Source organism: Opisthocomus hoazin, chromosome 20 (assembly GCF_030867145.1).
Source record: "Opisthocomus hoazin isolate bOpiHoa1 chromosome 20, bOpiHoa1.hap1, whole genome shotgun sequence".
In the NCBI taxonomy this organism is placed as follows: domain Eukaryota; kingdom Metazoa; phylum Chordata; class Aves; order Opisthocomiformes; family Opisthocomidae; genus Opisthocomus; species Opisthocomus hoazin.
The window spans coordinates 5,681,091-5,708,486 of NC_134433.1; the positions used below are offsets into that span (position 1 = coordinate 5,681,091).

The following is a 27,396-nucleotide window of genomic DNA, read 5'->3' on the forward strand; positions in this document are numbered from 1 at the left end:
CGGGTTGGAGCGAGCAGCGAGGAGGAGGAATTATTAAAAAAAAGAAAAAAACCAAACAAAAAAAAAAACCACCCCAGAAGGAACCCGGCAGCCCAATCGGCTGGGGAGGCCTGTGGGTGTTTGCCCTTTCCTCATGACGTAGCGTCCTGCGCCTCTCTCCCCCCTTCTCCCTCTGCTTTTCCCCTCCCTCCTGCCAGCCCCCCCCCCCCCCCCCCCCCCCCCCTTCCCCTCGCATCCTTGGAAGCAACAATTAAGCAGCTCTGGGATAAAACACACTGCCCGCGGGAGCACGGGGGCATTGCTTCAAGAGATGGCAAGGCAGGCAGCTGCACCCTTCCTCCCCGGAGTCCTCCTCCTCCTCCTCTCCATCCTCCCGGCTTCGCGGCAAGGAGGTAAGGAACGGAACGGCTCCTTCCCCCAGCGCTCGGCCCCGGCTCGGCGGGACCCCCCCGCGGGTACCGGGGCTCGGCTGCCGCCCCCCCCTCACCCCCCCGGGCAGCCCCGCGGCTGTCCCGGCTGCGCGTCCCCGCCGAGGGACAGGCAGCCCCCCTTGCCCTGCCTTGGGGCCAGCCCCGAGGGTGGGAGGGCAGCCCCCCCCCCCCCCCCCGGGTGTCACCTCCCCGGAGGGCTCTGTGCCCCCCCCCCAGCCCGTCGGGATGTCACCGCGGGGGTGATGCGGGGCAGTGCGGGCACTTGTGTGGGGGGGGGGTGTGTGCTGCTTCCCGGGGAGAGGCTTGGGGACAACAGAGGCTTGGGGACAACAGAGGCTTGGGGACACGAAGGGCTTGGGGACAAGCAGGCAGGGCGCAGGGCAGCGGGGAGGGTGGCTGCCAAGCTCCCCCGGGGGTTGCGATCGCGAGGGGCTGGGGGAGCTGGCACCCGTCACCCCCCGGTGCGATGACGGCGTGAGCTGGAGGGGCGGTGGGGGTCCGTGCGTGCACCCCGCAGCCGATGCGTGGGTGCTGCTGCGCGGCGTTGCGGCCGTGACACAGCTCGGCCCGCCCGACTCGCGGGCTGCGGGTGCGTGGGGTGGCCCCCCACGCCGTCCTCCCCGCGCTCGTGTCACCAGCGTCGCGTCCCCCTGCCAGCGCGTGGCACGGGTCGTGGCACGCGGCGGTTGCGTGACGCCCCGGCGCGTGCACACGCAGGCACACGTGCGGCAGACCCGCGGCCGGGGCGGGGAGGCGAAAGCCAGCGCAGCGTGGTGCGTCCCGCGGTGCGCGTCCCACGGTGCGTGTCCCACAAGGCATGTCCTGCAGTGCGTGTCCCATGGTGTGCATCCCATGTTGGGTGTCCCACGGTGTGTGTCCCGTCATGCGTGTCCCATGGTGCATGTCCCATGGTGTGCATCCCATGTTGGGTGTCCCACGGTGCGTGTCCCACAGTGCAGATCTCACGGTGCGTGTCCCACAGTGCAGATCTCATGGTGCATGTCCCACGGTGCGTGTCCCACAATGCATGTCCTGCAGTGCGTGTCCCATGGTGTGCATCCCATGTTGGGTGTCCCACGGTGCGTGTCCCGTCATGCGTGTCCCATGGTGCGTGTCCCATGGTGCACGTCCCACGGTGCGTGTCCCACAATGCATGTCCTGCAGTGCGTGTCCCATGGTGTGCATCCCATGTTGGGTGTCCCACGGTGTGTGTCCCGTCATGCGTGTCCCATGGTGCATGTCCCATGGTGTGCATCCCATGTTGGGTGTCCCACGGTGCGTGTCCCGTCATGCGTGTCCCATGGTGCGTGTCCCATGGTGCAGATCTCATGGTGCGTGTCCCACAATGCATGTCCTGCAGTGCATGTCCCATGGTGTGCATCCCATGGTGCGTGTCCCATGGTGCAGATCTCATGGTGCGTGTCCCACAATTCATGTCCTGCAGTGCGTGTCCCATGGTGTTCATCCCATGTTGTGTGTCCTGCAGTACATGTCCTGTGGTCCATGTCCCACGGTGCGTGTCCCATGGTGTGCATCCTGTGGTGTGTGCCCCACAATGGACATCCTGCAGTGCGTGTCCCGCAGTACGTGTCCCACAGTGCATGTTCCATGGTGTGCATCCCATGTTGTGTGTCCCACAGTGCATGTCCCATGGTGTGCATCCCATGTTGTGTGTCCCACAGTGCGTGTCCCATGGTGTGCATCCCATGGTGCATGTCCCACGCTGTGTGTCCCATGGTCTGCATCCCATGTTTTGTGTCCCACAATGGACGTCCCGCGGTGCGTGTCCCACAGTGCGTGTCCCACAGTGCGTGTCCCATGGTGTGCATCCCGTGGTGCGTGTCCCATGGTCTGCATCCCATGTTGTGTGTCCCACAATGGACGTCCCATGGTGTGCATCCCACGGTGCGCGTCCCACGGTGTGTGTCCCATGGTCTGCATCCCATGTTTTGTGTCCCACAATGGACGTCCCGCGGTGCGTGTCCCACAGTGCGTGTCCCACAGTGCGTGTCCCATGGTGTGCATCCCGTGGTGCGTGTCCCATGGTCTGCATCCCATGTTGTGTGTCCCACAATGGACGTCCCATGGTGTGCATCCCACGGTGCGCGTCCCACGGTGTGTGTCCCACAGTGCGTGTCCCATGGTGTGCATCCCGTGGTGCGTGTCCCACGGTGCGCGTCCCACAGTGGACGTCCCCCGGCGCCGCGTGACGAAGCCGGCGTGGCCAGCGCCGCGGGTGCCTGCCCACGGGATGACTCGCGTCTCGTGGTCGGGCCCACGGATTGGGGGGGAGAGGGGCTCCGAGCACCGATTTGCAGCCCGCTGCAATGGCCCAGCGGGGAGCAGGTCTGCGAGGGGGGGGACGGCGGGGTCGGAGGTGGGACAGCCACCTCGGGAGAGCCAGGCGGTGGCCACCCCGTGTCACGCCGTGGGGCAGGTGCCATGGGCAGAGCCAGCACCAGCGCTGTGGTCGGTGCCAGAGCCATCGCACGGGGCCAGCACCATCTGCCAGTGCCCTGCAGCTCCCCGCTCTGCCCTGGTGCGGTGGGCTCCCGGGACCCCCACCCCGGGCTGCTCTGCCCCCGACCATGCAGGCAGCGTGACCGAGCTGGGCAGCCGAGCCGCTGCCGGTGCCCGATCCTGGGTAGCTGCAGCTCGGGGTCAAGGTGCCGACCCCGGTGGGATGCAGCTCGCCCCTGGGTGCTCGCTGTCCCCGGCAGCGATGCTCCGCGCTGGCTTGCTGGACCCCGGTGGCTTCGGTCCCCAGCTCTCAAGCAGCAGCCGGCTGGGAAAGCCTCGGGAGGACTCCGGCCCTGGGGGCTGGGGGGGGGGGGGTCCTGCAGCAGTTTCTGAGCGGTTTGGGGGTGTCAGCCCCGCTCCAGTCCCTGGCTCAGTCTCCAGCGGTGTTTGCTGGTTTGGGAAGCAGCTCACAGAGGAGGTGGTCCTGGCCCTGGAGATGGTCCTGCTGTGGTGGGGACACGGGGAAATGCGTCCCCAGGGAGGAGCGAGCAGTGTCCCCTCCGCAGCCTGGGCAGCACCGGGGGGGGCTCAGCTGTGCTCCCTGCCCTGCCAGCCCCGGGGACTGAGCAGGGACAGAGGCACAGCCAGTGGCATGGGGTGGGGGGGGCATCTGAGGGGGCTCTGGGGTGCACCCACCCGGAGAGGGCTCGGGGCAGCACCCTCCAGCACCCGCTGCGGGTCCAGCTCAGAACCAGCCTGGGAGGAAAGGGACCCTTGAAAGATCGCAGGGTCGAGGGGGAAAAGGGGGGAACCCCCTGCACCCACAGGCTGCCCCCCTCAGAGAGGTGACCCCGCCGAGGGGCTGAGCAGCAGCGGGCGGCGCTCGGGCAGCTCCCAGCAGCGGGTCAGGATCAGCCCCTGCCGCTCTGCACCCCTGGGGGAGCAGCATCGTACCGGGCACCGTGGGGACGTGCACGGCCGGATCCAGGGCCCCAGCGTGGGGAAGCTGCCCTATGTGTCCCCAAAAGGTGCCAAGCGCAGCGTGTCCCAGCGTTCGGAGCGGGGCATCCATCCCTCTGCGCTTCCACCCATCCCTCAGTGCCGGGGCACGGGGGATCCCCCAGGAGCGACATCCCTGGGGGGGACAGGAGTGACCCCAGGGGGTCCCAGCCCTGCAGGACCACGGGGCGCAGCTCGGGTGGGTCCAGCTCGGCTGGTGCATCCCAGCCTGGGCACCGTGGGGACCCTCCGGGGCCACCCAGAGTCCCCAGGCTGTCTCCAGTGCCAGCTGTAGGGCTGGGGTGGCATCTCCCCTTCCCAGCCGGGCACCTCTCCGAGGCACCATCCTGCCAGGGCTGCTCCCTCCCCAAACAACTCGCGGGGTGCAGTTCATCTGCCGGCGCCCAGAGATAAAAGCCGAAGCCTCGGGGGGCTGGAGAGGAGCCAGGCTCCCCGCAGCAGCCCCCCCTGCTCCCCCCCCGAGCCGCTACCCGCGAGCTCGGCCTGGGATGCAACATAGCTGCAAAGTTACTTGGAGACTGCGTGTTTCCAAAACCGATTCTCCCAAGGAAAAGAAAACAGCAGCGCGAGGGAAGAGGGGAAACGTCTGCGGCGGTTACGCACTGAGCCTCCTCCAGGAGCCGTCGCCCACGGGCGCGGGGAGGGCGGCGAGGTCCGGGGTTTGGCCGGCGGCGAGGGTGTGAGCCCGTGTCCCGCGGTGGATCCTGGTCTCGGTCTCGAAAGGAGGGGAAAATAAGCTGTCAGATGGAGAAAAGCTGCGTGTTTCTGGCTGGTAAAGGGAGCTGCCAGCAGGGATGCAGGTGGGAACGGTGCGGGTGACACAGCGGGGGTCCGTCCGCAGTAGCGCGGGTGGCAGAGCGGAGCGGGTGTTGGACCTGTGGTACAGAGCTGTGGAAGAAGAAGTCGAGTTGCTGTAAATAAGGCTCCACGCCAGATCCTGAGCATCTCCAGGAGCTCACCCCTACCACAGCCGTGGGTGCAAAACCTCCTGCCCCTGGCTGGAGAAGACAGCCCCGAGGTGGGTGCTGGGGTGCTGGGGGCCAGCCCCGTGCTCTGCAGGCTTACAGGGGACAAGCTGGGAGATGGGAGAAGCCCCCCCTTCCCGCAGTCCTGGCGGGCTTGGACCAGGGGCAGAGCCAGCGCGGAGCTCCTTCGGTGCTGGGAGCCTGGTGACTCAGTTTCCCCTTCCCCGATGCGCCAAGGGAACGCGGGAGGGAGAGGCCAAGGCGGGGGGCACGCCAGGCTGGGGAGCGGACCCCGCGCTGGGCTCTGAGCTCCTGCCCCTGAGGAGGGGGCCGGGGAAGGACGGTTGCCGTCGCCCGGCTCGGGGAGCCCAGCGTAGCCGGTGCTGAGCGCGCGGGCTGCTGCCGGCACCCGAGCCGAGGCGGTGCAGCCGACGGGTGGGACTGGTGACGCCGCGGTGGGTTTGGCTGCTTGAGGCTGGTCCTCGGGTGGAGAGCCGAGCGGGTCAGAGACCCCCGTGCCCCCTGGCAGCGCCCGTACCGGGCACTGGCTCCGCGCCGGGACAAGCCTGGCTCTGCCAGGGCCGAGGCAGCTGGTGACAGAGCTTCGAGAGGAGGATGGAGCTGGCTGCGTTCCGCGTCGGAGCTGGCCAGGGAGAGCGGCCAGGGGGGAGCAGCCTCCTGTGATGCTCCTGAGCGAAAGCCTCGGCTCCCCGAAGCCAGGCGGCATCCCCACCCTGGCCACCCCGCTGCCCCCCGGCCCTCCGGGCTCCCACCAAGGCGTGCTGACCCCCTCTGCCTCCTGGTCCGAGCGTGGAGGTGGCTGAGGAACGGGCGCATCCCCTGGGATCCCCCCGACGGGCGCAGACCTGCCGCGAGGCGCTGGGCTGGTGCCTCGGGGATGCCCGGGGAGGGGGCAGTGACACCGGCACCGCAGTGGGACCCCCCCGCCAGGGTCCGCAGCACCCAGCGACGAAGGGCTGAGCATGGCTGTGGGCGGGTGTCACCCAGCCTTTTCTAGGGTCCCCACGCACCCCAGGGAGGCTCCCAGGGGGAGCTTCCCGGGGGTCTCTGCCAGGCAGCGCTGGCACGGGGGGGACAGAGGGATAGGGGAGCCCATCCTGGCTCAGCCCAGCGTCACCCCAGCACTGGGGACCTTGCCTGGCCGCACAGGGCTGAAGCTGGGGGACACTGTGGGGCCTGGGAGCAGCAGGGACCCCTCTGCTTGGTGGGGGACGGTCGCTGGCCCCAGGCGTGGGGGTCCCTGGCCGGACCCCGGCCATGCCGCCGGCTCTCGCTCCCAGCGGCAGTGGGGCGGGTGCGGGAGGACGGGCCATGCGCGGACACTCGGAGTTTGTTTGGAAACAGGCGAGGAGTTGGGATTTGTTTTTCCAAGCTGGGGGGGGTGGGGGAATGTGCCGGGAAAAGGAGCTGCTCCGTAAATCCCTGGCCGGCAGCTGGGCCGGGCTGTGCCGTGCCGGAGGCGTGAGCCGGCCGGCTGGAACGATGACCGAGCACATGTGCCCTCCACTCGAGGGACAGCAGCAGCTCCAGGGCCGGATCTGGGCCCTGGGAGGTGGTTTCGGGGGGCACGGGGCTGACCCCCACTCTTTGGCATTGCTGGGGCGTGTGGGGGCTGTGCGACGCGTCCCGGCACGGGTCCTCTGTCCGCGTCCTGGTGGGCTTGTGGCTCTGTGTCCCCGGGGTCACCCTCATCCCTGCCACCTCGCAGCGGGCGGCTGCTGGGGCGATGTCGGGGGGCTATGGGGCACAGCGAGGGGGAACCCCCGGAGTTTGCCCCACACCCGAGGTGCTGGAGGCGTGCGGCGCGGTGTCCCTCCCGCCGTGGCGTGCCCGGCCCCTGCCCGCGCTGGCTGCCCTGCACAGCCCCCGGGCACTACACGCACCCAGCTCCTGGGGGTGCCGGGTCCCCCCAACCCTGCCCGGGGTGCTGGGGAGGCCACTGCAACCTCAGTCCTCAGGTCCCAGCCATGCCACCGCTGGGTCCCCAGTGCCCTGAACTCTGTCCCCTCTGCCCGGGGCGGGCAGGAGAGCTGGGTGCAGCTTGCCACAGGGGTGCTGGCCACGGCAGCCCTCGGGCAACCCCCAAATCCCTCTGCCAGCCGTCCCGCAAATCCCACCGCAAACCCCACGGCACATCCCCCCGGTGCCCGAAAGATGCCCCAGCCGAGAGCGGGAGCGTCCCTCTGCGCTGCAGCCTCCTCGCGCCACGAATCCACCCGCAAACCCCCACCCCACCCACGGCCCTGGCGGAGCGGGGGTCCCACCAGGACGGGCTGCAGCAGACAGAGCTTTGCCGGGGTCCAAACCGGTCCAAAAAACGTCGCCGTGGTGTCTGGGCACGACCTCTGAGCGCGAGCGGGGAAGCGGTGGGGCCTGGGCGGTTGCCTCAGCTTGGCAGAGATGGGCAGAGGGAGGCGGGGGGTTTCGATGGGGGTCAGCACCGTCCCCCCGGTCCAAGACCCCAGTCCAGCTGGGCTGCGCTGGCTCTTCCCGCGGGCAGCTCAGCGGGCAGGGCAAGGCAGGGCAGGCAGCGTGGGCACGGGGCAGCCTCGGCCAGGTTTGGCTGGGACCAGCGTGGTCTGCGGGGATGAACTGGGACAGCCTCACCCCGCCGAACTGGGTGCCTGGACCCGTGTCCCCAGAGCCGCGTGAAGCTGGAGGTGACGGAGGTGGCACTGGCTGTGGTACGGACGGGTTTTGGGACGCAGGGCTGGGTACCAGCCGGCCCCGCTCCGGCCCGGCTCCGTGTCCCTCCCTCCCATGCAGGACCAGGTCCTGGTGACACCTCCACCAAGATGTTCTTCCCGGCTCCCGGCTGGGGCACCCCCGAGCCCCGTCACCGCTGTCACACGCTGGGGAAACCGAGGTGTGCAAGGAAAGGCGGGGACCTGCCCTTGAGCCCTCGCCCCGGGGCTCTGCATCCCACCCCCTCCTCAGGGAGCTGCTCCCCATCCCAGGAGGTGCCCCCCGCCCCGCCGGATACTCTTGGATCCCTGGGGGGATTATAACGAGGGGTTCTTCTCTTGCAGGGGTCCCTGGTGCTATCCCGGGAGTGGGAGTCCCAGGAGCAGGCTTTTTCCCAGGTAAGGGGGTCCAGGCAGTGTTGGGGGGGGACATCACCCTCCTTGCAGGGATGGGGCAGATGTCTGGGGGGTCCCCGGCTGCCTCTGATCCAGCACGGAGGGCTGGGGACCTGCCAGCTGGGACCGAGGGACACGGGGACACCCTGCCCAGCTGCCCAGCCCTGGGTGGCTGCCCCAGTGCCAGCCCCACGGCGCGGGGACAGGACTGGGTGGCAGTGCCAGACTACGCTGGGGGTCACGGACCGAGGCTGGCACCCACACCCTACCCAGCCCTTGGCTGTGGGAGGTGCTTGCAGGTCACAGCCTGTCCCCAGCGCTTCAGCCAAAAGCTTGGGGACATCCCTGGGGGGGTGCCCCATCCCCTTGCACCCCTGTGAGCTGCTCTGCCTCCCCACGGACCCCCAGGAGCCGGGCATGGGTGGGGGGGGGGTGGTGGGTGCTCACAGGGAAGGGTGCTAAGACTGTGCCATTGCTCGCAGGTGCTGGGGTTGGAGGTTTGGGAGCAGGTGAGTGCTGGGACCCCTTTGCGCGGGGATGGGGAAGGGGGCAGCACCCTGGCAGAGCTGCCTTGTGGTGGGCAGGGGGTCTGCCACGAGGCTGGCCCTGTCCCGCTCGGTGTCCCCCTGTGGGGGGATGCTCGGAGGAAGGGTGGCCCTGACCCCTCTCCGCTCGCTCTCCCCTAGGACTCGGGGCTGGAGCAAAACCTCTCAAACCAGGTAAGAAGCTTTTCCTTGGCTCTCTCGCCTTCTCCTGCCGTTCCCGACCCCAGCTGCCCTCACGCTCATCCCACGCAGCCCAGGGGACCCCCCCCCACCCCGGGGCACCCAATGCCCAAGGCACGCAGCAGCCCTGCCCTGCCACGCTCACCCCTGCCAAGCCCCTGCAGCCGCGACGCAGCCTTCCCCCTCGTCCCCGGCTTCAACGTGCTGCCCATCCCCGTCCAGCCCCCCCCAGACCACCCTTTTGGGGTGCTTGCTGCCCGCAAACCTGCGCCAGAGCTCCTCGGGTAGACGCAAAGCCGGGTCACGCTCGCTCAGCCCTGCCGGGAGCCGGTGCCCGGGGGAAGCTGGCAGCACCTCCATCCACCGAGCAGCTTTTGCTGGGGCTCCCGCAGCCCACGCTGGGGTTTGTCTTGGCCTGGAAAGGAGAGGGGCAAAGCGGGCATCACCCAGAGAGAGCTGAGGTGCTGGCGGGAGGATGCCCAGCCCGGGGGCACCCAGCCTGGGGAGCTGCCGGGCACGGCTGGGTGACGGCAGGGACCGAAGGCGCAGGGGGCAGATCCGGTGCCAGGGGAGATGCCCGGTGCCCGTCGAGGCTCCCGGAGAGATGCTCTTCAGGCGGAGACCCGTGTGTCCCCTGCCCACCGCAGGGGTACCCGCCGTGCCCGGGGCAGGGGCACAGCGCACCCCCCGGCCCCCCGAGCCGGCCCGTCGGCGAGGCGGGAGCGCCAGCCCGAAGCGGGGGCCGGCAACCTCCGTTTGCTCGGATTTCAGCTCGTGGAAAGAAAAACAAGGCCCTTTATTTCGGCGTAATTAAAACCAAACGCGGCGCGGCCGCGAAGCCCCAGCCGGAGCGGTGTCCGCGCCCTGAGCCAAAGGCAGTGGAATTTGCGCCTGGAGGGAGCGAGGGCTGATTAGCCCCAGATGTTGGAAGGCAGCGCTGGCCGGAGCCGCAGGGACTCATTCCTCAGCCATAAACATTTCGGCTCCGTCCCCTCGTGGCCCGGCGGGGTGGGAGGCGGGCGAGGCAGGGAGGGATGGGATGGGATGGGATGGGATGGGATGGGATGGGATGGGATGGGATGGGATGGGATGGGATGGGATGGGATGGGATGGAGGACCACATTTGTCACCCGTCCCTGCGCCCATCCCTGGGGCGTGCTCCCGTCCCACCGGGATGGCACAAGCGGGATGCTCCCGCTCCTCTGGTCCCGGCCGTCCCCTCCCCCCTCCCTACCCACCCCACTTTTCTTTCCAGGGGTCGGAGGCCTCGGGGGACTCGGCCCGCTTGGCCTGCAGCCAGGTGAGCGCGGGCCACCGGCCGCCCCCGCACCGGGCTGTCCCCAGGGCGATGTCCCCAGAGACCCACCTTGGGGACAGCGCGTGGCTCGTCCCCACAGGGTGCCTGCCTGGCGGGTCCCGTCTGGGCTGGGCGCCCTTCCCAGACCTGAGGGACCGGCAGCCACCGATGGGCAGCCCTGTGGTCCCCAACATCAAGGCATGGGTGACCCCAAGCAGTGGCAGGGGAGGAGGGACCTGGGGTCCCGGTGGGGTCTGCAGCAGAGGGGCTGCTGGGGATGCTGCCCCGCACAGCAGCCGGTGACACCGCAGCGTGCCCAGGGTGCGTTGGCACAGCTGGTGGCGGGTGGGATGGGGATGGGAGCGGGTGTCTGGGGGGGTTGCAGGGAGAAGCCGGTGCGGGACAGGGCAGTGCCTGCTAACCACCGCCTCGCCCAGCCTAACGCCAGCCCCCGGCACCGCCGCGCAGCCCCCCACGGCTCACCCCGCTTCCCCGCGCCCACCGCGGCCGGCGCGGGGACCAGCTCGCCTTCTGGCCGCCCGCTTTTCGGGGATGCTCACGCCGGTTGTCCTCCCCGCCGCAGGTGCCGCGGGTCTCTTCCCCGGAGCCGCCTTCCCTGGAGGTGTCTTCCCAGGCGCTGCCGCTGCGCTCAAGGCTGCTGCGAAAGCTGGTGAGTGCTGGGGGGGGGTCCGACGCGATGCCGGGTCAGGCAGTGGCGCCGGGCAAGGCAACGATGCCAGGCAAGGCTACGATGCTGGGCAAGGCGACGGTGCCGGGCAAGGCAATGCCAGAGCTTGGGCAGCTCCCAGGGACTCCCGGTGTCCCTGGGTGCCTGGGTCTGGAGAGCTTCCCCTGCAGAACCGGGGGGGGCTGCGAGCGGGGGGTGCTGCTCTCGCGGGGATCCCCGCCGATGCGGAGGGACGCTGGCACGTCTTGGCGTGCCGGGAAAGGGGCATTGGCCAAAGCTGAGCCCTCCCCGGGGGCAGAGAGCACCGAGCTGCCTGGTCCGTATGCCCAGGTCTGGAGGACCCGTCCCCGGTGCTGCCTCGGGGTGCCCCCTTCGCCCCCCAAGAGCCGTCCTGAGCTTGTCCCTTCCGTTGGCACCGCTCCGGCCACCCGTAGCCCGGCGGTGGCTTCTGGCCCTGGTACACTGCTCTTCCCAATGCCCCCAGGTGCTGGCATTGGTGGCGTGGGTGGAATCGCTGGTCCTGGTGCCCTCGGGGTCCCCGCAGGTAGGAAACACCCCTGGTCCCCAGCGTGGCCAAGCCGGGGGCCGCACTCGCCGGGGTGGGCAGGAGCCGGTGCGCGGGGCTCAGGGGGTCTCTGCTGCCCGCAGGTGCGGCGGTACCGGGCGCGGTGCAGCCCGGGGTCGGTGTAGCAGCGAAACCCCCCAAAGTACCAGGTAGGTGCGCGGCCCCGAAGCGGGGGGCCGGGGCAGGGAACGGCTCCGGCCGGGTGCTCATCCCTGCCTTTCTCTCGCCCGGCAGGTGCTGGGATTCCTGGAGCTTTCCCGGGCGGCGTGCTGCCTGGAGCAGGTGAGCTGGGGGTCCCCACCCCGCCGGCAGCACCCCGACCTCCCAGGGGGTCCCCACCCGGTGCCAGCACCCCGGTTTGAACCGATAGCCTTGTGGCCAGCTCCGCCTTGGGTGTTATAACACCTTCCCTGCCCGTCCTGCCCGCGCAGGCAGGGCTCGCTGCCCGCCTGCCTGCCCCATCGCTGCTGCCTGCAGCTTCCAGACCCTTTCGCTGGGGCCGCAGCGACATTTCCACCGCGCCGAAGGCCCGGCGTCTCCGGGGATCTGGTGCCAAGCTCCGCGGGAGCAGGCGGCATCAGCGCCGGGAGAGGAGCTGGCACCCAGCACGCCGGGGCCCGCTCGCCCAGCCAAAGGCGGCGTGGGGAGGAGATGGCGGGGGGGGGGGGGGAGAGGAATTCCTCACTGCGAAGTAATTTGGGGGAGGAAAACTTGTGAAAACAAGATGTTTCGACATTGTCAGGAGGAGAAGTGTGTTGCTGGTCAGGAATGTCTTTTCTGTGTCTGAAAACGCGTGAGTTATAATGAAAGACATTTGTAAAAGGGGAAAAAAAAAAAAAATCCAACCGAAAAAAACCACCGAAAACCCAACCCAAAGGACTGCAGGGCCAAAGCGCTGCCTGTTGCCCCTGGAGGGTCCCCCCCCGGCTCCCCAGAGACCCCCAGCTTGCCCAAAGCCACTGCACGTCACTGGGGCAGGGAGCAACGCCCGGGCTTGGCTGTACCGTGGCGTGGGCTGGTGCTTCGCTGTCACGAGCGGGACCCACTCGTGGGTGCCGTGTCACCTGCAGGCACCCTGAGCTCCTGGGTGGGCAGCCCCCCCCCCACCCCAAGCACAGGCAGCCCCAGGGCTGGAGCAAACCCTTCCCCGGCAGCGCTGCCCCGGGGGTGCGGCACAGGGGGGGTCCCAGCAAGCCCCCCGGGGATGAGGGTGCCCTGTCCCAGGGCACCAGGGTTAGTGCTGAGCCAGAGATGGGTGACAAGGACCGGGGGGGCCGAGTGCAGGGGTCTCACGTACCAGCAGCGCCGCGATGCCCACCGCGCTCAGCGGGCCCCTCCGGTCTCTGCCGCAGGTGTCCGCTTCCCCGGCGTGGGGGTGCTGCCCGGGGTACCCACTGGCGCTGGCGTCAAGCCCAAAGCTCCAGGTAGGTCCCCCTCGATCTCCTGGGGACACCGGGCTGGAGGGCGGGTCCAGAGCTGGCTCCAGCCCATCCTTGGGGGTCGCAGACCCGCGGGGCAAGCAGAGCCGACCCCTGGCTGAGCCCACGGGGGCCCGCTGGGACCCCAAACACCAGCCCCGAGGCTCACGCCGGTGCCTTTGTGTTTCTGCCTAGGAGCAGGAGCCTTCGCAGGAATCCCTGGTGAGTGCCCCGTCTCTCTCGCCTCTCCTTCTCTTCCTTCCCAAGCCTGTTGGTCACAGCTATGGCCTCCCCACGCCAGAAGACGCCTCAGGGCTTCCCGAGCCGCCCGCTCTCCTCTCCCGGGGTGCCCCGGGGCGCTCCCCTCTCGCAAGGACTGGTGGCAGCCGGGGCGCGGGCTCCAGGTGAGAGTCTGCTGTTGGCTTTGCAGGACTGGGAGGTTTTGGAGGTCAGCAGCCCGGTGTCCCTCTGGGGTATCCCATCAAAGCTCCTAAGCTCCCAGGTAAGCTGCCACAGCCAGTGGGGCTGGGGGCGAAGGACCCCCAGCAGTGCCAGGAGGAGGACCCGCCGTTCCCCGGGGCTGAGCCGCGGTGCCCCGGGTCCCCTGGACCTGGCGGTGCCGCCAAGCCCTGGCACAGCAGGACAGCGCGAGGGGCAGCAGCCCTGCCGATCGCAGCCCCGCACGCGAGGACGATGCTGTTGTAGGGTGGGAAGGAGCACGTTCTGGGGACGTGCTTTGGGCCAGGCTGTACCCGCCAGCTCCTCCTGGCACGAGGCGCAGCCCGTGCGGGGACCGTCTGCGTTCGGTGGCTCCCGGGGCTGTGCTGGGCATCGCTGGGCACTCACGTGGGCCGAGCGTCCCGGCTCGAGGAGCTCGAGGCCACCAAGAGCAGGCAGGCAGTGGCAGGTCCCCGCTGCCCGCCCGGACGGGGCTCAGCCCCAGCTCGGGGATGCCTGGGGGTGCTCAGCACCCCTCTCCCCGGCTGGGCTGCTCCGGGGACCTCCACCTCCCAGCCCCGTGCCCGGTGCCAGCTCGGCCGTGCCCACACAGGGACCGTGGCAGGACGGTACCGGGTGCCGTGCCCTCCAAGGGCCACGCTGCTGGCTCACCGGTCCCGAGAGCATCGCCGAGGAGGAGGGCAGCCGGATTCGGCCAGGAACCCTCATCCCCGGGGTGCCAGGACATGGGTAGATCCATGGGCATTTTCCCACTTGCCAAAACACAGGCAAGAAAACCTTGATGGGGGGAGCGCACCCCCGGGGAGCGGGTCCCACCCCGGCACGGGTGCCAGCCCCAGCAGCTCCGCTGGCTTCCCCCCGCCGGGGCCCATCGCCGCGAGCGACGGCAGAAATACTTGGCCCGCGCCGGCTTCCTCCCGCGGAGCAGAGTTACGCTCGTTAGGGCGACTCGGCCCCGCCGCCGTCGGATACCGTCTGGCCTCCCGGCCGCGGCTTGGCCCCAGAACGCCTTTCATGGGGCGCCCGGTGCGGAGCGCAAACCGCCGGCGCATGGCACGGCCGAGCCTGGCTCCGTCCCGCGCCATCGCCCTCCGCCAGGGACCCGCAGCCCGGCCGGGACACCGCTGCCGGCTGACCCACTTTACGGGAGCCTTTGTGAAGGGAATCAGGGGAGGACACCCATCCTCTTGGCCAGGGAGCCCTGTCGGCGCCTTGCGCTGGGACCAGCAGGATGGTGGTGGTGGCCTCAGCTGAGGTTTCATCCCTGGTGGGATGCCAGTTTGTCACCTCTGAGGGCTTGGGGCTGGTGGCGCGGTGACGCACTGGGCTGGCTGTTGAGGCTCTCACTTTGATGCTATGGATGGACCCAAGGGTTGTCACACCCCGCCGTGTCCCCCGCGCTGTGTCCCAGCTGCAGTAGGTCCAGGTTGAGAGGGGACAGCAGGGAAAACAACGCTTTCAGTGGAAAGTCCCCTTTTTGGGTGATTTGCTCCAAATGCCCTGGCCGGCTCCTGCCCTGTGCTGTCCCCGCTCAGGAGGTGGCCACAGGGCCACCCCGCTCGCTGGGGGCTCAGCCTGAAGCTGTGGCTCGAATCGGGGTCCCACCCGATCTCGAATCGGGGTCCCACCCGATGCCGCAGCGATGGGGACCGCTCCCCAGTGCCCGGCCACACTGGGATGGCATCGGTCTGCGTGAAGCCCTTTCCATGCCATCCAGAGTGCCCACCAGCCCTCTGCCCCACCGTTGGCGCTGGTGGGACCCCCACACCGGTGCAGAGTGGGTGCGCACAGCCCCGGGGTGGGGGCTGTTCTCGCATCTGCTGGGGGTGGCGGGGAGCTGGGCTTGGACCCGGCAAAACCCTCGGAGACCCAAGGGCTTGTGCTCTCAACCCTTGGAATCACCTCCACGTGTGTCACCCGGTGCCAGACCCTTCTGCAGCTTCGGGGGGAGCAAGGTGCTGATGAGGAGCTCCGGGATGGGCGAGAGGGGTGGTCCCCAAAGCGGGGGACACCCGGCACAGCTCGCGGCCACCGCAGCCTGGAAAGCTTCTGCCTTCCAGCAGTTCTGCGCTGGCGTGGGACACGATGGGACAGCCTGGCAGGGTGGAGGGAAATCTGGTCCCCACATGGTGGCTGGCGGGAGGGGACGGTGTCCCACGCGCGGGGAGGTGCTTTGCCGTGAGCAATCCCATCCCGGCTGTGGGCAGCCGCATCCCCCCCCGCCCGCAGCCCCTCCGGCGGGAGGGCTGGGTGTGTGTGGGGACACCCTCCACCCCACGTGCCGCTCGAGGTGTCCTCGTCGGGAATGTCACCCCTCTTCGGGCCGCTGGCTCGCAGGCGCGTGGTCCCGGCCGCGATGTTCCCGCTCATAATCCCTCCCTGTCCCTCTGCACCGACCTCCTAACGAGGAGGCTCCCGAGCCCTGATTCCAATTAAGACCTTCCGTTCCACGCCGGCCGTGGTGCGGCCAGCTGGGCACAGCTCTCGCCGCGGGGCTGCCGGGGGACCCCCCGCCGGAGCGGGGTCACGGGGGGCTCCTACAGACCCCGGCTTCGGGCAAGCCCTGGGCGCGGGGCTGACAGTGGGTGGCTCTTTTTGGAGCCTCTGCTTCCAAGGTGATGGAGAAGAGCATCTCCTGGCGTGGCTCCGTCGTGGGGAGATGTATCCCGGAGGATTTGCTGTCCCGATGGAAAGGGCCCCCAGGGCTGGTGCCGCACAGCCGGCTGGCAGAGAGGGGCTACACCGCGGGGCAGAGGGGGCACGGCCACCGGCAGCCAGGTGCTAACGAGCCACCTTCTCTTCTCTCCAGGTGGCTATGGATTGCCCTACAGCACTGGTAAGCTGCCCTACGGTGAGTGCTCGTAGCCCTCGCTCCGCGGTCGTAGCTCCTCGCGGCTCTGCCGGCTGCTGCCGCGGCCCCGTGGCCGCAGACCCCCGGGGCGGTGTGAGGGGCATCCCGCTCCCGGGGCGAGGTGGTCCTGCAGGGGACCCATGCCTTGCCCTGCCGTGATGCCTGTGGACCCGAGTGCGAGTAACCTGGCTCTCCTGGGATCCCTCACCGTGGGGCCGGGATCCGGTGATCCGCAGGCACACTGTGGGGCCGGGATCCGGTGATCCGCAGGCACTCCGTGGGGCCGGGATCCGGTGATCCGCAGGCACTCCGTGGGGCTGGGATCCGGTGATCCGCAGGCACTCCGCGGGGCCGGGATCCGGTGATCCGCAGGCACACCGTGGGGCCGGGATCCGGTGATCCGCAGGCACTCCGTGGGGCTGGGATCCGGTGATCCGCAGGCACTCCGCGGGGCCGGGATCCGGTGATCCGCAGGCACACCGTGGGGCTGGGATCCGGTGATCCGCAGGCACTCCGCGGGGCCGGGATCCGGTGATCCGCAGGCACTCCATGGGGCTGGGATCCGGTGATCCGCAGGCACACCGTGGGGCCGGGATCCGGTGATCCGCAGGCACACCGCGGGGCCGGGATCCGGTGATCCGCAGGCACACCGTGGGGCCGGGATCCGGTGATCCGCAGGCACTCCGTGGGGCTGGGATCCGGTGATCCGTAGGCACTCCATGGGGCTGGGATCCGGTGATCCGCAGGCACACCGCGGGGCCGGCTGCGATCGTGGCTGGCTCTCTGCTGGGACACGTCCTGAGCCGCGGCCAGCCCCAGGCAGGGATGTTTGAGCTGGCATCTCGACTGGGGGGAGCTGGCTCCGGCACCCCCCCACCTCTGGCTCCGGCATCCCCCCACATCTCTTGACGCCGCGGGGGGAAGATCCTTTGGGCCGAGGGAGCTGCTCCATCTGCCTTGTCCCTCGTCCTGGGGCCGGTGCCTGACCTGGCTTTGCCTTTCTGTTTGTGGTTGCAGGGATCGGAGCTGGCATCGGGGCAGCGGGAAAGGCAGGGTACCCCACCGGCACAGGTACGCAGGGTGGGGGGCTGGCATGGGCATGGCGGGGGGTCCGGATACCCCGGTCACTTTGCGGGTCCTCGGATGGGACATTGGGCACTGCCCAGCTGTCTGGTGGCCTCGGAAGAACTTCCCTCTGAGGGTGACGGAGCCCTGGCCCAGGCTGCCCAGGGAGGCTGTGGAGTCTCCTTCTCTGGAGATATTCCAGCCCCGCCTGGACAAGGTCCTGTGCAGCCTGCTCTGGGTGACCCTGCTTCGGCAGGAGGGTTGGACTAGATGACCCACAGAGGGCCCTTCCAACCCCTACTATTCTGTGATTCTGTGATTCTGTGATTCTGTGAGGGGTGCATCACCTCCCAAAGGAGAGGGGGGACGATGATGATGGGAGGGGCCAGCCCCGGGGTCCCTGTGGGATGGGGGAACTGAGGTGGGAATGGTCTTGGGACCTCAGCGGCTTCTCACATCCCTCCCCAGGAGTCGGAGCGCAGGCGGCAGCGGCGAAGGCAGCAGCGAAATTCGGTGAGTCGTCCCCCGCGGGCTCCCTCCCTGCCTCCCCGGCTGGGGGGACGCTGGCTGTGTCCCTGTGTCACCGAGCTGACGGTCTGCTCCCCTGCGGCAGGAGCCGGCGTCCTGCCCGGCGCTGGTGCCATCCCGGGAGTCGGCGGCGTGGTACCCGGCGTCGGCGTTGTCCCAGGAGTCGGAGGTGAGGCGATGGCGGGGCTCGGCCCTGGGGCTCGGGGAGGGTCGGCTGCCCCCGTCCCGCACCCCTGACTCTCTCCCACCACCCTGGCAGTTGGGGGGCCGGCGGCGGCGGCGGCGGCAGCGAAGGCAGCGGCGAAGGCAGGAGCTTTCGGTGAGTTCCTGCTGTCCTGGCCGGGTACGGCAGCTGCCTGCTGGGCTTCCTCTCGGGGCACGGAAGAACCGTGCACCGGCACCGGGGCTGTGCGGCTTCACCGCCTGCCCCACCACCCCCTGCCCCATCTCCTGGGGTGCTCCAGACCCCCGCCCCGGCTCCAGGTCCTGCTTGCCCGAAGCTCGGGGCGAGGTGAAGCCGCTCTGCTGAGTCAGCAGCTTTCCAGCAAGGTGCGAAACCTCCCCGGGGGGCTGCAGAGGGGCTTTGCCCCCCCGGAGCAGCTTCCAGCAGCGTGTTGGGAGAGCCGGGCTTGGGAACGGCAAAGCCTGGTTCTCAAAAAGCAGCTTTATGGGCGCTGGGCGGGGGGCTGGTGGGCTGCGCGGCGACGCAGCAGCCCGGCACGGGGCCGAACGTCCCCGTCACGGGGCCGAACGTCCCCATCACGAGCGGCTCCTCCGTCAGAGACGTGGTTTCGCTGCGCGGGGAGCCCGTGCGTGTAACGAGCTGCCGTTCGTTAGCGGCGGGGTGTGCTTGGTGGTGCGGATCCCGTGTTCGCTGCTCCCCTCGTCGGCTGTTTTGCGGGAGGAAACCGAGTCGCAAACGACCGCTCGCTGGAGCATCCAGAGGGAACACGTCAGCCCCGGGAGCCGCTGGGATTTACAACCACGGCCTTGGGGGACCTCGGGGTTCCCAAGTTCCTGGTGGCCGGGTGGGCTCCGGACCCCTGGGTTGGGTGTAGGGAGCTGGGAATCCCAGTCCTGGGCACATCCCAGGTCCCCTGACTGGTTTCGGAGATGTGGAGAGCCCACCTCAAAGCCGGGTGCCCCAGAGCCTCCCATGACACCGGGGCAAATCGTGTCCCCACCAGCAGCACGGGGTGATTTGGGGGGGGGGTCTGACTGCTCTGCTTCCCTCCAGCTCCAGGGGTGCTGCCCGGAGTCGGCGGCGTCCCAGGCCTCGTGCCCGGCGTCGGCGCGGTCCCCGGCGTGGTGCCCGGTGTCGGAGCCGTCCCCGGGGTGGCAGGTACCTGTCCCCAGGACCCCCGTCCCCACCACCGCGGCTCTGCGGGGCGCGGGGGCTGCTGGCTGAGGGTCCCTCTCTCCCTTGTCCCCAGGAGTGGTGACGCCGGCAGCGGCGGCGGCGGCAGCGAAGGCAGCTAAGTACGGTACGTGGTGCGCGGTGCCAGGAGCTCCCCAGCAGCTCCCCGGGGACCCCCGCTGACCCTCCCCACCCGGGGCACGGAGGGTGGGGGTGCAGGCGGGTGCACCCCGAGGATCGCTCCTTGGAGCTCGCTGCCGGGAAGCGTCCGGGGATGGGAGCTGCCCAGCCCCGCTCCCAGCGCTGCGTCCGGGCTCGGCTCCGTCCCCAGGGCAGGACCTGCTCCCTCTCCGGGGCTCCTGCAGGCTGCTTCGCGGAGGTGAACTCAGACCGAGCTTGTGTCTTTGGACCTTGTCTGAGTTCTTGGGTTTTGTACTAAATCAGTTTTTCCAGCAGCAGACCTGACCCAGGGTCTGGTGCCCGCGGGCTCAGCCTCGCTGCCCCGGTGGGCAGAGGGACCCCTGCCCAGGGTCACCGCCTGCCAAAAACCTGGTGGGGTCCACCGAGTGCATCCAACTTGGTCTAGGAACAGCCAGGTGCCCGGTGGGCAGGAGCGCAGAGCGGGCGAGGGGCACGGCCGGGCAGCGGGGAGGAGGCAGCAGTGGCCCCGGGGTTCCCCGCAGGGCTGGAGATCCACGTGCTGCTCCAAAAGGCAGTGCCAGATGTTACGTGGCCAGGTCCCAGGACCTTCTGTACCATCACTGCAGAGCCCTGGGAGTCCCCGGGGAGCAGCCGTGCTCGGTGGCAGCTTTCCTTTGAGGGCCAAACAGTTGCTGCCCATTTCTTCCATTTCTTTTCTCCATTGTGTAGAAGAAAAATCCCACCACGTGCCCAGGGAAGGACGGGATTCAGGGAGAAACTTGGCAGGGGGGAGCTACTGCGTGTGTGCCCTGTGCTGGGGTGCCAGGCACCTGCTGAGCACGGGGCCATGGGGACAACCCCTCTGGCACTCAGCCCTTCCAGAAGTGACCTGAAGCTTGTCCCTGTGGCACTAACGAGTGCCAGCGGGTCAAGGCTGTCACTGCCCTGGGTGGCATCCCAGTTTGGCCAGTTCCCAGGGCACCCAGCCCTTCCAGGCAGCTCCTGGGGACCACCAGTCAGTTGTCCTCCATGGCCTGTTTGGCTGCAAGTCTTGATGTCCCCATGATGAGGACCATCTGGAGTCGCCCGTGATGGTGAGGATCATCATGGTGCCCTGTGCTGGTGACTTCCTCGCCTCTCTTTTACAGCAGCGGATTTACCGTCCTCGCTGGGGCCTCTTGGGAGAGACTGGGCTGGTCCCTCCCTGGCACCACCGTGCATCTCTGCTGGGACGAGGCGGTGGGGTGCTCCCATCACCACGGCAGGATGACGAGAGGAGACCCGTGATGGGCTCCCACCCTTCACCTGTTGCTACAACAAGGTCTAATTTCTCCCCTCTCGCTGCCTGCAGGAGCTGGCGTCGGTGTTCCCGGCATTGCCGGTGTCCCCGGCGTCCCTGGCGTCCCTGGTGTCCCCGGCGTCCCTGGCGTCCCTGGTGTCCCCGGCGTCCCTGGTGTCCCTGGTGTTCCTGGTGTCCCCGGTGTTCCTGGTGTTCCTGGTGTCCCCGGTGTCCCCGGCGTCCCCGGCGTGCCTGGTGTGGCTGGGGTTCCCGGCGTGGTGCCTGGTGTCGGAGGTGAGCGGATGGGCTGGCACAAGCCGATGGGGTGGTGCTGGCCTCGCGGGTGTCCTGACTCTCTCCTTTCTGTCCCCGCTGTGGGTGGCCCAGATGCCGCAGCGGCCGCGGCGAAGGCTGCAGCGAAAGCCGCGGCGTTCGGTGAGTCGCCGTCACCCTCTCCCAGGGAGGGAGGAGGGTGGCCTGCTCATGGGCAGGGTGGGGGGCACCCCTGGCGCTGTGCATGGCGGGGAGGTCAACGGGACCCCTGCCTACGGACCCTGGATGCTCGGCCACATCCCTGAAACTCTCTGCAGGAGCACCGCGTGTGCCCGGTGTCGGCGTGCCCGGCGTCGGCGTGCCCGGCGTCGGTGTGCCTGGGGTCGGTGTGCCCGGTGTCGGTGTGCCCGGTGTCGGTGTGCCCGGTGTTGGTGTTCCCGGTCTGGTGCCCGGTGCGGTCCCAGGAGTACCAGGTGAGATGATGTCTAAGGGATGCTCAGGATGTCCCCAGCGGTGCCGGCTGAGGGGTGCCAGCGTGGCCGCCATGGCCCGTTGCTGCCCCTCACTCTGCTCCTCTCCCCCAGGAGTCGGGGCTCCAGCCGCCGCCGCTGCTGCCAAAGCAGCCGCCAAAGCAGCCAAGTTCGGTAAGCCGGGATCTCACTGGGGTTATCCCACATCTCCTGTCTCCTGCCACCTCCTCATGTTGGGGCGTGGGCCTGGCACTGCACAGAGTCCCTCTGGGTCTGGGCAGAGGATGAGCTCTCCGCAGGGCTGTGCGTGGGATGAGGTCCTGGCTGTGTCAGGGGGTGCTCTACAGAGATCTGATCTGCACGGAGGGTCCTAGGTTCACCATCCATACAACTTCTCATACCTTAGTCCATCCACCCTCCCTTCTACCCAGCCATCCGTACCAGCCAGCCAGCCAGCCACCTCAGTATCCATCTGTCCACTCATCTGTCCATCCATACACACATCCATCCATTCATCTATCTCACCATCCATCCATCGATTCCACCATCTGTCCATCCACTCCCCATTCATCCCTCCATCCATCCTTCCATCCATCCATCCCTTCATCTATCCATCTGTCCACCCCGCATCCAGCCATCCATCTGTCTACCTCAGCATTCATCCACCCTACCGTTTATCCATCCATCCATCCATCCATCCATCCATCCATCCATCCACTCCTCATCCAGCCATCCATCCATCTGTCTGCCTCAGCATTCGTCCACCCTACCATTTATCCATCCCTCCATCCATCCATCCATCCATCCACTCCGCATCCAGCCAGCCATCCGTCTACCTCAGCATTCATCCACCCTACCATTTATCCATCCATCCATCCATCCATCCATCCATCCATCCATCCATCCATCCAGCTATCCACCCCGCATCCATCCATCTGTCTACCTCAGCATTCATCCACCCTACCGTTTATCCATCCCTCCCTCCCTCCCTCCATCTATCCACTCCGCATCCAGCCAGCTGGCCACCTATCCATTCCACATCCATCCATCCATCCATCCACCCATCCATCCATCCATCCATCCATCCATCCATCCATCCATCCATCCATCCATCTGTCCATCCATCCACCTGCCCACCCACCCACCCATCCATCCATCCTGCCACCCATCTGCCCAACCCAGCCTGCCATGCCCTTTCATCCAGCTCCTTCCACCGACTCTCCTCCTGGTCTGAAGTCCCCGCCCTTCCCTCTCTTCTTGCAGGAGCAGGTCTGGCTCCCGGCGTGGGTGGCCTTGCTCCCGGCGTGGGTGCCCTGGCTCCTGGCGTAGGTGCCCTGGCTCCTGGAGTGGGTGGCCTGGCCCCCGGCATTGCAGGTGTCCCAGGTGAGGAGGAGGAAGGCGGGTGGTGGTGGCAGCTGAGCTGGTGTGGGGGGAGGTCTGGGGCAGGACAGGCCTGAGGAGGACCTTGGTGGTCTCCACCAACTCATGGCCATCCCTTGGAAGACGCAGAGAAGGCAGGAAGGGTGGGCTCTGCCCAGCATTGCTGGAGAGGACCCCCGCAGGGACGCTGACCCCCCTCTTGCTGTCTCTGCTCAGGGGTTGGAGCTCCAGCCGCAGCAGCCAAAGCAGCAGCGAAGGCAGCCAAATTCGGTGAGTCGGACGGAGAGGACCGTGGCTGGCGGCTCAGCCCCCAGCAGGCAGCCCTACCCGCCCGGGGGGCATCCGGGGTCTCCCCGAGAGCCCTGGCGTGGCACAGACTGCTCCAGGGGGGCTTCAGGGGTGGGCTCCCCATGCCGGGCGCGTCATCCCACAGGAGTATGGGGATCGCATGGGGATCCCCCCCCCCCCGCTGCCTCACTCCCTCTCTCCGCAGGTGCCGGGGTCGGAGGGGTGCCAGGCGCTGTGCCCGGCGTCCCCGGGGTGCCGGGAGTGACACCCGGCGTCGGCGTGGTGCCCGGGCTGGTGCCGGGCGTGGGGGTACCCGGTGCCGGCGTCCTCCCCGGGGCAGGTACGTGCTTCGTCACACCCCGGTCACGGACCCGCCTGGGGACGCTACGAGTCACCGAGCTGCGTGGAGGGGTGGCGGGAGGGACGCAGGCGGGGTGGGGGACGGTGGCACACGGGAGGGGGGGCGGGGGTGACCGTCCTAACCGCCGTGTCCTCGTTCGCTTTGCAGGCATCCCCCAAGTCGGGGTGCAACCTGGTGCTAAACCTCCCAAATTCGGTACGTACCGCTGCCACCCCGCCGGGCACCCTCCTGTCACGGCCGTCGGGGTGCTGGCCTCGCTCCGTGTCCCCTGCGTGCCCCCGGGGGCCTTGACGGAGGGTGGCCTAAGCGTGGGAGGTGGCATGCTGTCACCCGCGGGTCCAAAGTGCCACCCGTGCCCCCTCCCCTGGGCTCGCTGGGGACCTTTCGCTCCCGCTCTGCACTGCCTGCAGCAATGCGTTGTGCGGGGGGTGAGAGCCCCCCGCGCGTCTTCTGGCTCTGGGGGCTGCGAGATGGGCGCAGGGGACACCCAGGGTGGGTGTCAGGGCCACCCCAGCGGGTCGAGCGCTGGCTGGGGGTGCCCCGAGCTGGGGGTGCCGGGCTGCGGGGGGGACGGGGGGGTAACGGTCTCTCTCCGGCAGGCGTTCCCGGGGTCGGAGTCCCAGGGGTCGGAGTGCCAGGGGTCGGAGTCCCAGGGGTCGGTGGCATCCCGGGTAGGTGCTGGCAGGAGCTGGGGACATGCAGGCGGAGGGATGCGGGCAGAGGGACACGGGGAGCGTGCCCAGGGCATGGTGGGGGGAAAGTGGGGGCTGCCCGGGGAAGGGCTGGGCGAGGAGGGGATCGGATGCTGTCCTGCTGCCTGTCCCCGCTGGCGCTCACCCAGGGTCCCCACCGCAGGTGGCCTCGGAGTCGGTGGGCTCGGAGTCGGTGGGCTCGGTGCTGGTGAGTGATGCTGGCCCCTGGCATCGGGGCTCCGCGGGGCTGGGGTGCGGGAGCGGAGCGGCAGAGTGCTGGCAAGGAAAGGGGGTGTGTGGGGTGCAGGGTGGCTTTTGTCCCCTCCCGGTGCCACGGTGTGGTCCCACCCACGCTGTCACCGAGCCCTACGCCCCGTCTTGTCTCTGCCAACTGCCCTGCTCCGGGGCTGTGATCGGGAAGGCCATCGCCGAGCAGGTCCCGAGGGCCGTGGCACCGGCGTTGCCCATGCCATGGGGACTGGGGACGGTGCTGTACCGTGTCCCCAACACGCAGAGATGGAGGTCCCTGCCTGGGGACCCTCTGGGCTCATGGCAGGGGCCGGCCCCGGTGGGGGCTGCACTGATGCCCCTCTCCGCCGCAGGGATCTTGTTTCCAGGAGCTGCTGGGAAACCTCCCAAGCCAGGTAAGGAACAGGGCGGGCTCCGGCCGGAGGGACCGGAGGGGTGGCCCCCATCCCTGTCCCCACCCCTGTCCCCACACTCCCCACCCTCACCAGGGCTCTCCCATCCCGCAGGTTTTGGTGTTGGGGGGCTGCAGCCAGGTGAGTGCCGCGGTTTGGGGCTGGGGTGGGTGCACGTCACCTACCGCGCCACGCTCGTCCCCACTTGCTGTCCCCACCCCGCGGCTGTCCCCCGCTGGGCACGCCAAGGCTGGGGAGAGCACCCCGGAGCCAGGCGGGTGCCATGGTGGGGACACGGGCTTTTGGAGTGAGCCAGGATGTCCCCAAGGCAGGGTGTCCCCAGGCAGGGTGTCCCCAGGCAGGGTGTCCCCAGCCAGCCAGGGTGTCCCTAGCCAGGGTGCCCCAGGTAGGGTGTCCCCAGCCAGCCAGGGTGTCCCCAAGGCAGGGTGTCCCTAAAGCAGCGTGTCCCTGAGGCAGGGTGTCCCTAAGGCAGGGTGTCCCCAAGGCAGGGTGTCCCCAGCCAGAGTGTCCCCAGGCAACCAGGGTGTCCCCAAGGCAGGGTGTCCCCAAGGCAGGGTGTCCCTAAGGCAGGGTGTCCCCGAGGCAGGGTGTCCCCAGCCAGCCAGGGTGTCCCCAAGGCAGGGTGTCCCTAAGGCAGGGTGTCCCCGAGGCAGGGTGTCCCTAACCAGCCAGGGTGTCCCCAAGGCAGGGTGTCCCCAGCCAGCCAGGGTGTCCCCAGGGCAGGCAGATGGGGTGACACCGCTGTCACTGGCTGTCACCGGCTGTTGCTGTTTCCCCAGGGGCTGGCGTTCCCGGCTTCGGCGTGTCACCGATATTTCCAGGTACCGTCCCCAGCTCGGCGCCTGGGTGCCGGGCCGGCTGCCGGGGACACGCGCAGCCCACGGAGCATGGGGACGCAGTCACGGACGGGGAGGGACCCAGGGGACCGGGCTGAGGCGGGGGGTGCGGGGCAGAGCAGTGGGGGTGCTCGGGGGGTGCTGAGGGCTTTGCTCTCCTTTCAGGTGGGGTCGCCGGCCAGCTGGGGTTCGGTGAGTGTCTGTCCCCCGAGTGGGGGCTTTTTTTTGTGGGGGGGGAGGTGTGTGAGCGTATCCCCCCTGCACCCAGTGGCCAAGCGGAGTGGGGGTCCCGCTCACCCTGCTCTGCCTCCTCCCCCCCCAGGGAAGCCCCCCAAGACCTTCGGAGGAGCCCTCGGTGCCCTGGGCTTTAGAGGTGAGCGCTGGCACCCCATGACCCCCTGCCCTTATCCCAGCCCCCCCACCCCCACCCCCCCTCGGGGTCTGGGGGTGCAGGGGGGGCTCACCCTGTGCCCCCTCCCCAACCGCAGGCGGCGTGGGCTGCCCAGGAGGGAAGTACTGCGGGAGGAGGCGGAAGTAACCGCTCGCCGTCACCCGTGACCTCATGAACTTTGGTGCTACTGCATGGTCCAGAATGTAAATCCCAAGCAAAGCTGAGACATAACCCCCCCCCCAACCCCCTCCCCAAAACCCGGGCCTCCCCCCCCCCCAATGCCGGGGCACCCCCGGCCCCATGCGCTTGGCCTCCCCCCAGCCCCTCCGCAGGGAGCGCGGAATAAACTGCGGGGAGCAACCGTCCCCCTTGGTGCTATCGCTCCCGGTGGGATTTGGGGGGGGGGGTCTTGGGGTGTCACCCCCCCCAGCCCCTGAGCTGACTCCGGCGGGGGGGAGGGCAGGATGAGGGTCACCCCACATTGGAGGGAAGGAGGGAGGGAAGGGGGTCCCGGCGGCGGGGGGCTGAGGGAGGGGATGTCCCCGTCGCCCTCGGGACCCCCCCGCCCCGGGTCCCTGCACTCCCCCCGGTGTGGGGGGGCCGCGGGCGGGGGGGCTCGGTCCCTTCATGTTACTCACTTTGCTATACCTGGGTGGGACGCCCTATACAGAGGGACTCGCTTCCGACAGACTAATAAAGGACAAGTTTTTAAAGGATTCTGGCTCCGTCCCCTGTCCCTGTCCCCCTCCGCGCCGTGGTCCTGCCTGGGGACGGCCTGGGTCCTGGGTGGGGGGGTGCTGTGTGCCCTGCTGCGCAGTCACAGCCCGGGGACGTGGCGGGGGGGACAGCCTGGGGCCCCAGGGGGATGCCCCTGCCCTGAACCACAGTGACAGCCTCGGGTATGGGGGGGACATCCATGTCCTGCCCTGTGGTGACAGACCAGTGGATGAGGGGGACATCCATGCCTTGTCTCATAGTGACAGCCCAAGGACCTGGGGAGGTGTGTGCCCTGTCCCGGGGTGACAGCCTGGGGGATGAGGGGGACATCCATGTCCTGCCCCATGGTGACAGCCCGGGGACCCAGGAGGAGGTCCATGCCCTTGCCTGTGGTGGTGGCCTGAGCATGCAGGGAAATGTCCCTGCCTTGACCCATGGTGACAACCGATGGGACAACGGATATATCCGTGCGCTATCACGTGGTGACAGCCTGGGGAATGAGAGGGGTACCCACGCCGTACCCCACAGTGACAGCCCGGGGGATGATGGGGACACCTGTGCCCTGCCCACAGTGACAGCCTGGGATAGACGGGGACATCCATGCCCTGTCCCACACCAACAGCCTGGGGGATGATGGGGACATCCGCACCCTGCCCACGGTGACAGCCCAGGGACCCACGGGAATGTCCATACCCTGCCCCATGGTGACAGCCCACGGGATGACGGGGACATCCATGCCCTGTGCAACAGTGATGGCCCAGAGGGACCCAGGGGGACATCCACACCCTGCCCCATGGTGACAACCTGTGGGATGATGGGGGTGTCCACACCCTGCCCCACGGTGACGACCCGCGGGACGATGGGGACACCCACGCCCCGCCCACGGTGACAGCCCGGGGTACCCGGGGACACCCGCGCCCGCCCCGCGGTGGCAGCCCCAGCGCCCCGCCTACCCCGCCTTCCCCCGGCCCCGCCC

At 68.8% G+C, this 27,396-nt stretch overlaps 1 protein-coding gene across 8 annotated transcripts; it reads left to right on the top strand.

Annotated features, from left to right (window-relative positions):
* The first annotated feature begins 234 nt into the window (after positions 1-234).
* ELN (elastin) lies at positions 235-26,411 on the top strand. Of its 8 annotated transcripts, none has more exons than XM_075440372.1 (35): positions 235-392; positions 7,927-7,980; positions 8,460-8,486; positions 8,664-8,696; positions 9,958-10,002; positions 10,583-10,669; positions 11,172-11,231; positions 11,336-11,401; positions 11,487-11,534; positions 12,605-12,676; positions 12,866-12,892; positions 13,101-13,172; positions 15,939-15,980; positions 16,998-17,051; positions 17,514-17,558; positions 17,659-17,742; positions 17,833-17,892; positions 18,811-18,915; positions 19,007-19,057; positions 20,423-20,644; positions 20,738-20,785; positions 20,941-21,096; positions 21,208-21,267; positions 22,357-22,476; positions 22,690-22,743; positions 22,967-23,101; positions 23,270-23,317; positions 23,722-23,793; positions 23,978-24,022; positions 24,417-24,458; positions 24,570-24,596; positions 25,256-25,297; positions 25,478-25,504; positions 25,635-25,685; positions 25,801-26,411. In XM_075440372.1, the coding sequence occupies exons 1-35, from the start codon at positions 311-313 to the stop codon at positions 25,848-25,850; spliced, it is 2,313 nt and encodes a 770-aa protein (XP_075296487.1). In that variant the 5' UTR covers positions 235-310; the 3' UTR covers positions 25,851-26,411. The 8 variants fall into 8 exon arrangements, with proteins under 8 accessions (XP_075296487.1, XP_075296488.1, XP_075296490.1 ...); XM_075440373.1 differs by having other exon boundaries at positions 15,939-15,965; XM_075440375.1 differs by lacking the exon at positions 25,256-25,297.
* The last annotated feature ends 985 nt before the right edge of the window (positions 26,412-27,396 follow it).

What these genes read in the sequence shown, in the direction of transcription:
- ELN (XM_075440372.1), top strand. Translation starts at nt 311, where the DNA reads ATGGCAAGGCAGGCAGCTGCACCCTTCCTCCCCGGAGTCCTCCTCCTC. An exon ending in CAAGGCTGCTGCGAAAGCTG is followed by an intron (nt 10,670 to 11,171) that starts GTGAGTGCTGGG and finishes CAATGCCCCCAG; the next exon opens with GTGCTGGCATTGGTGGCGTG. An exon ending in CAAAGCTCCTAAGCTCCCAG is followed by an intron (nt 13,173 to 15,938) that starts GTAAGCTGCCAC and finishes TCTTCTCTCCAG; the next exon opens with GTGGCTATGGATTGCCCTAC.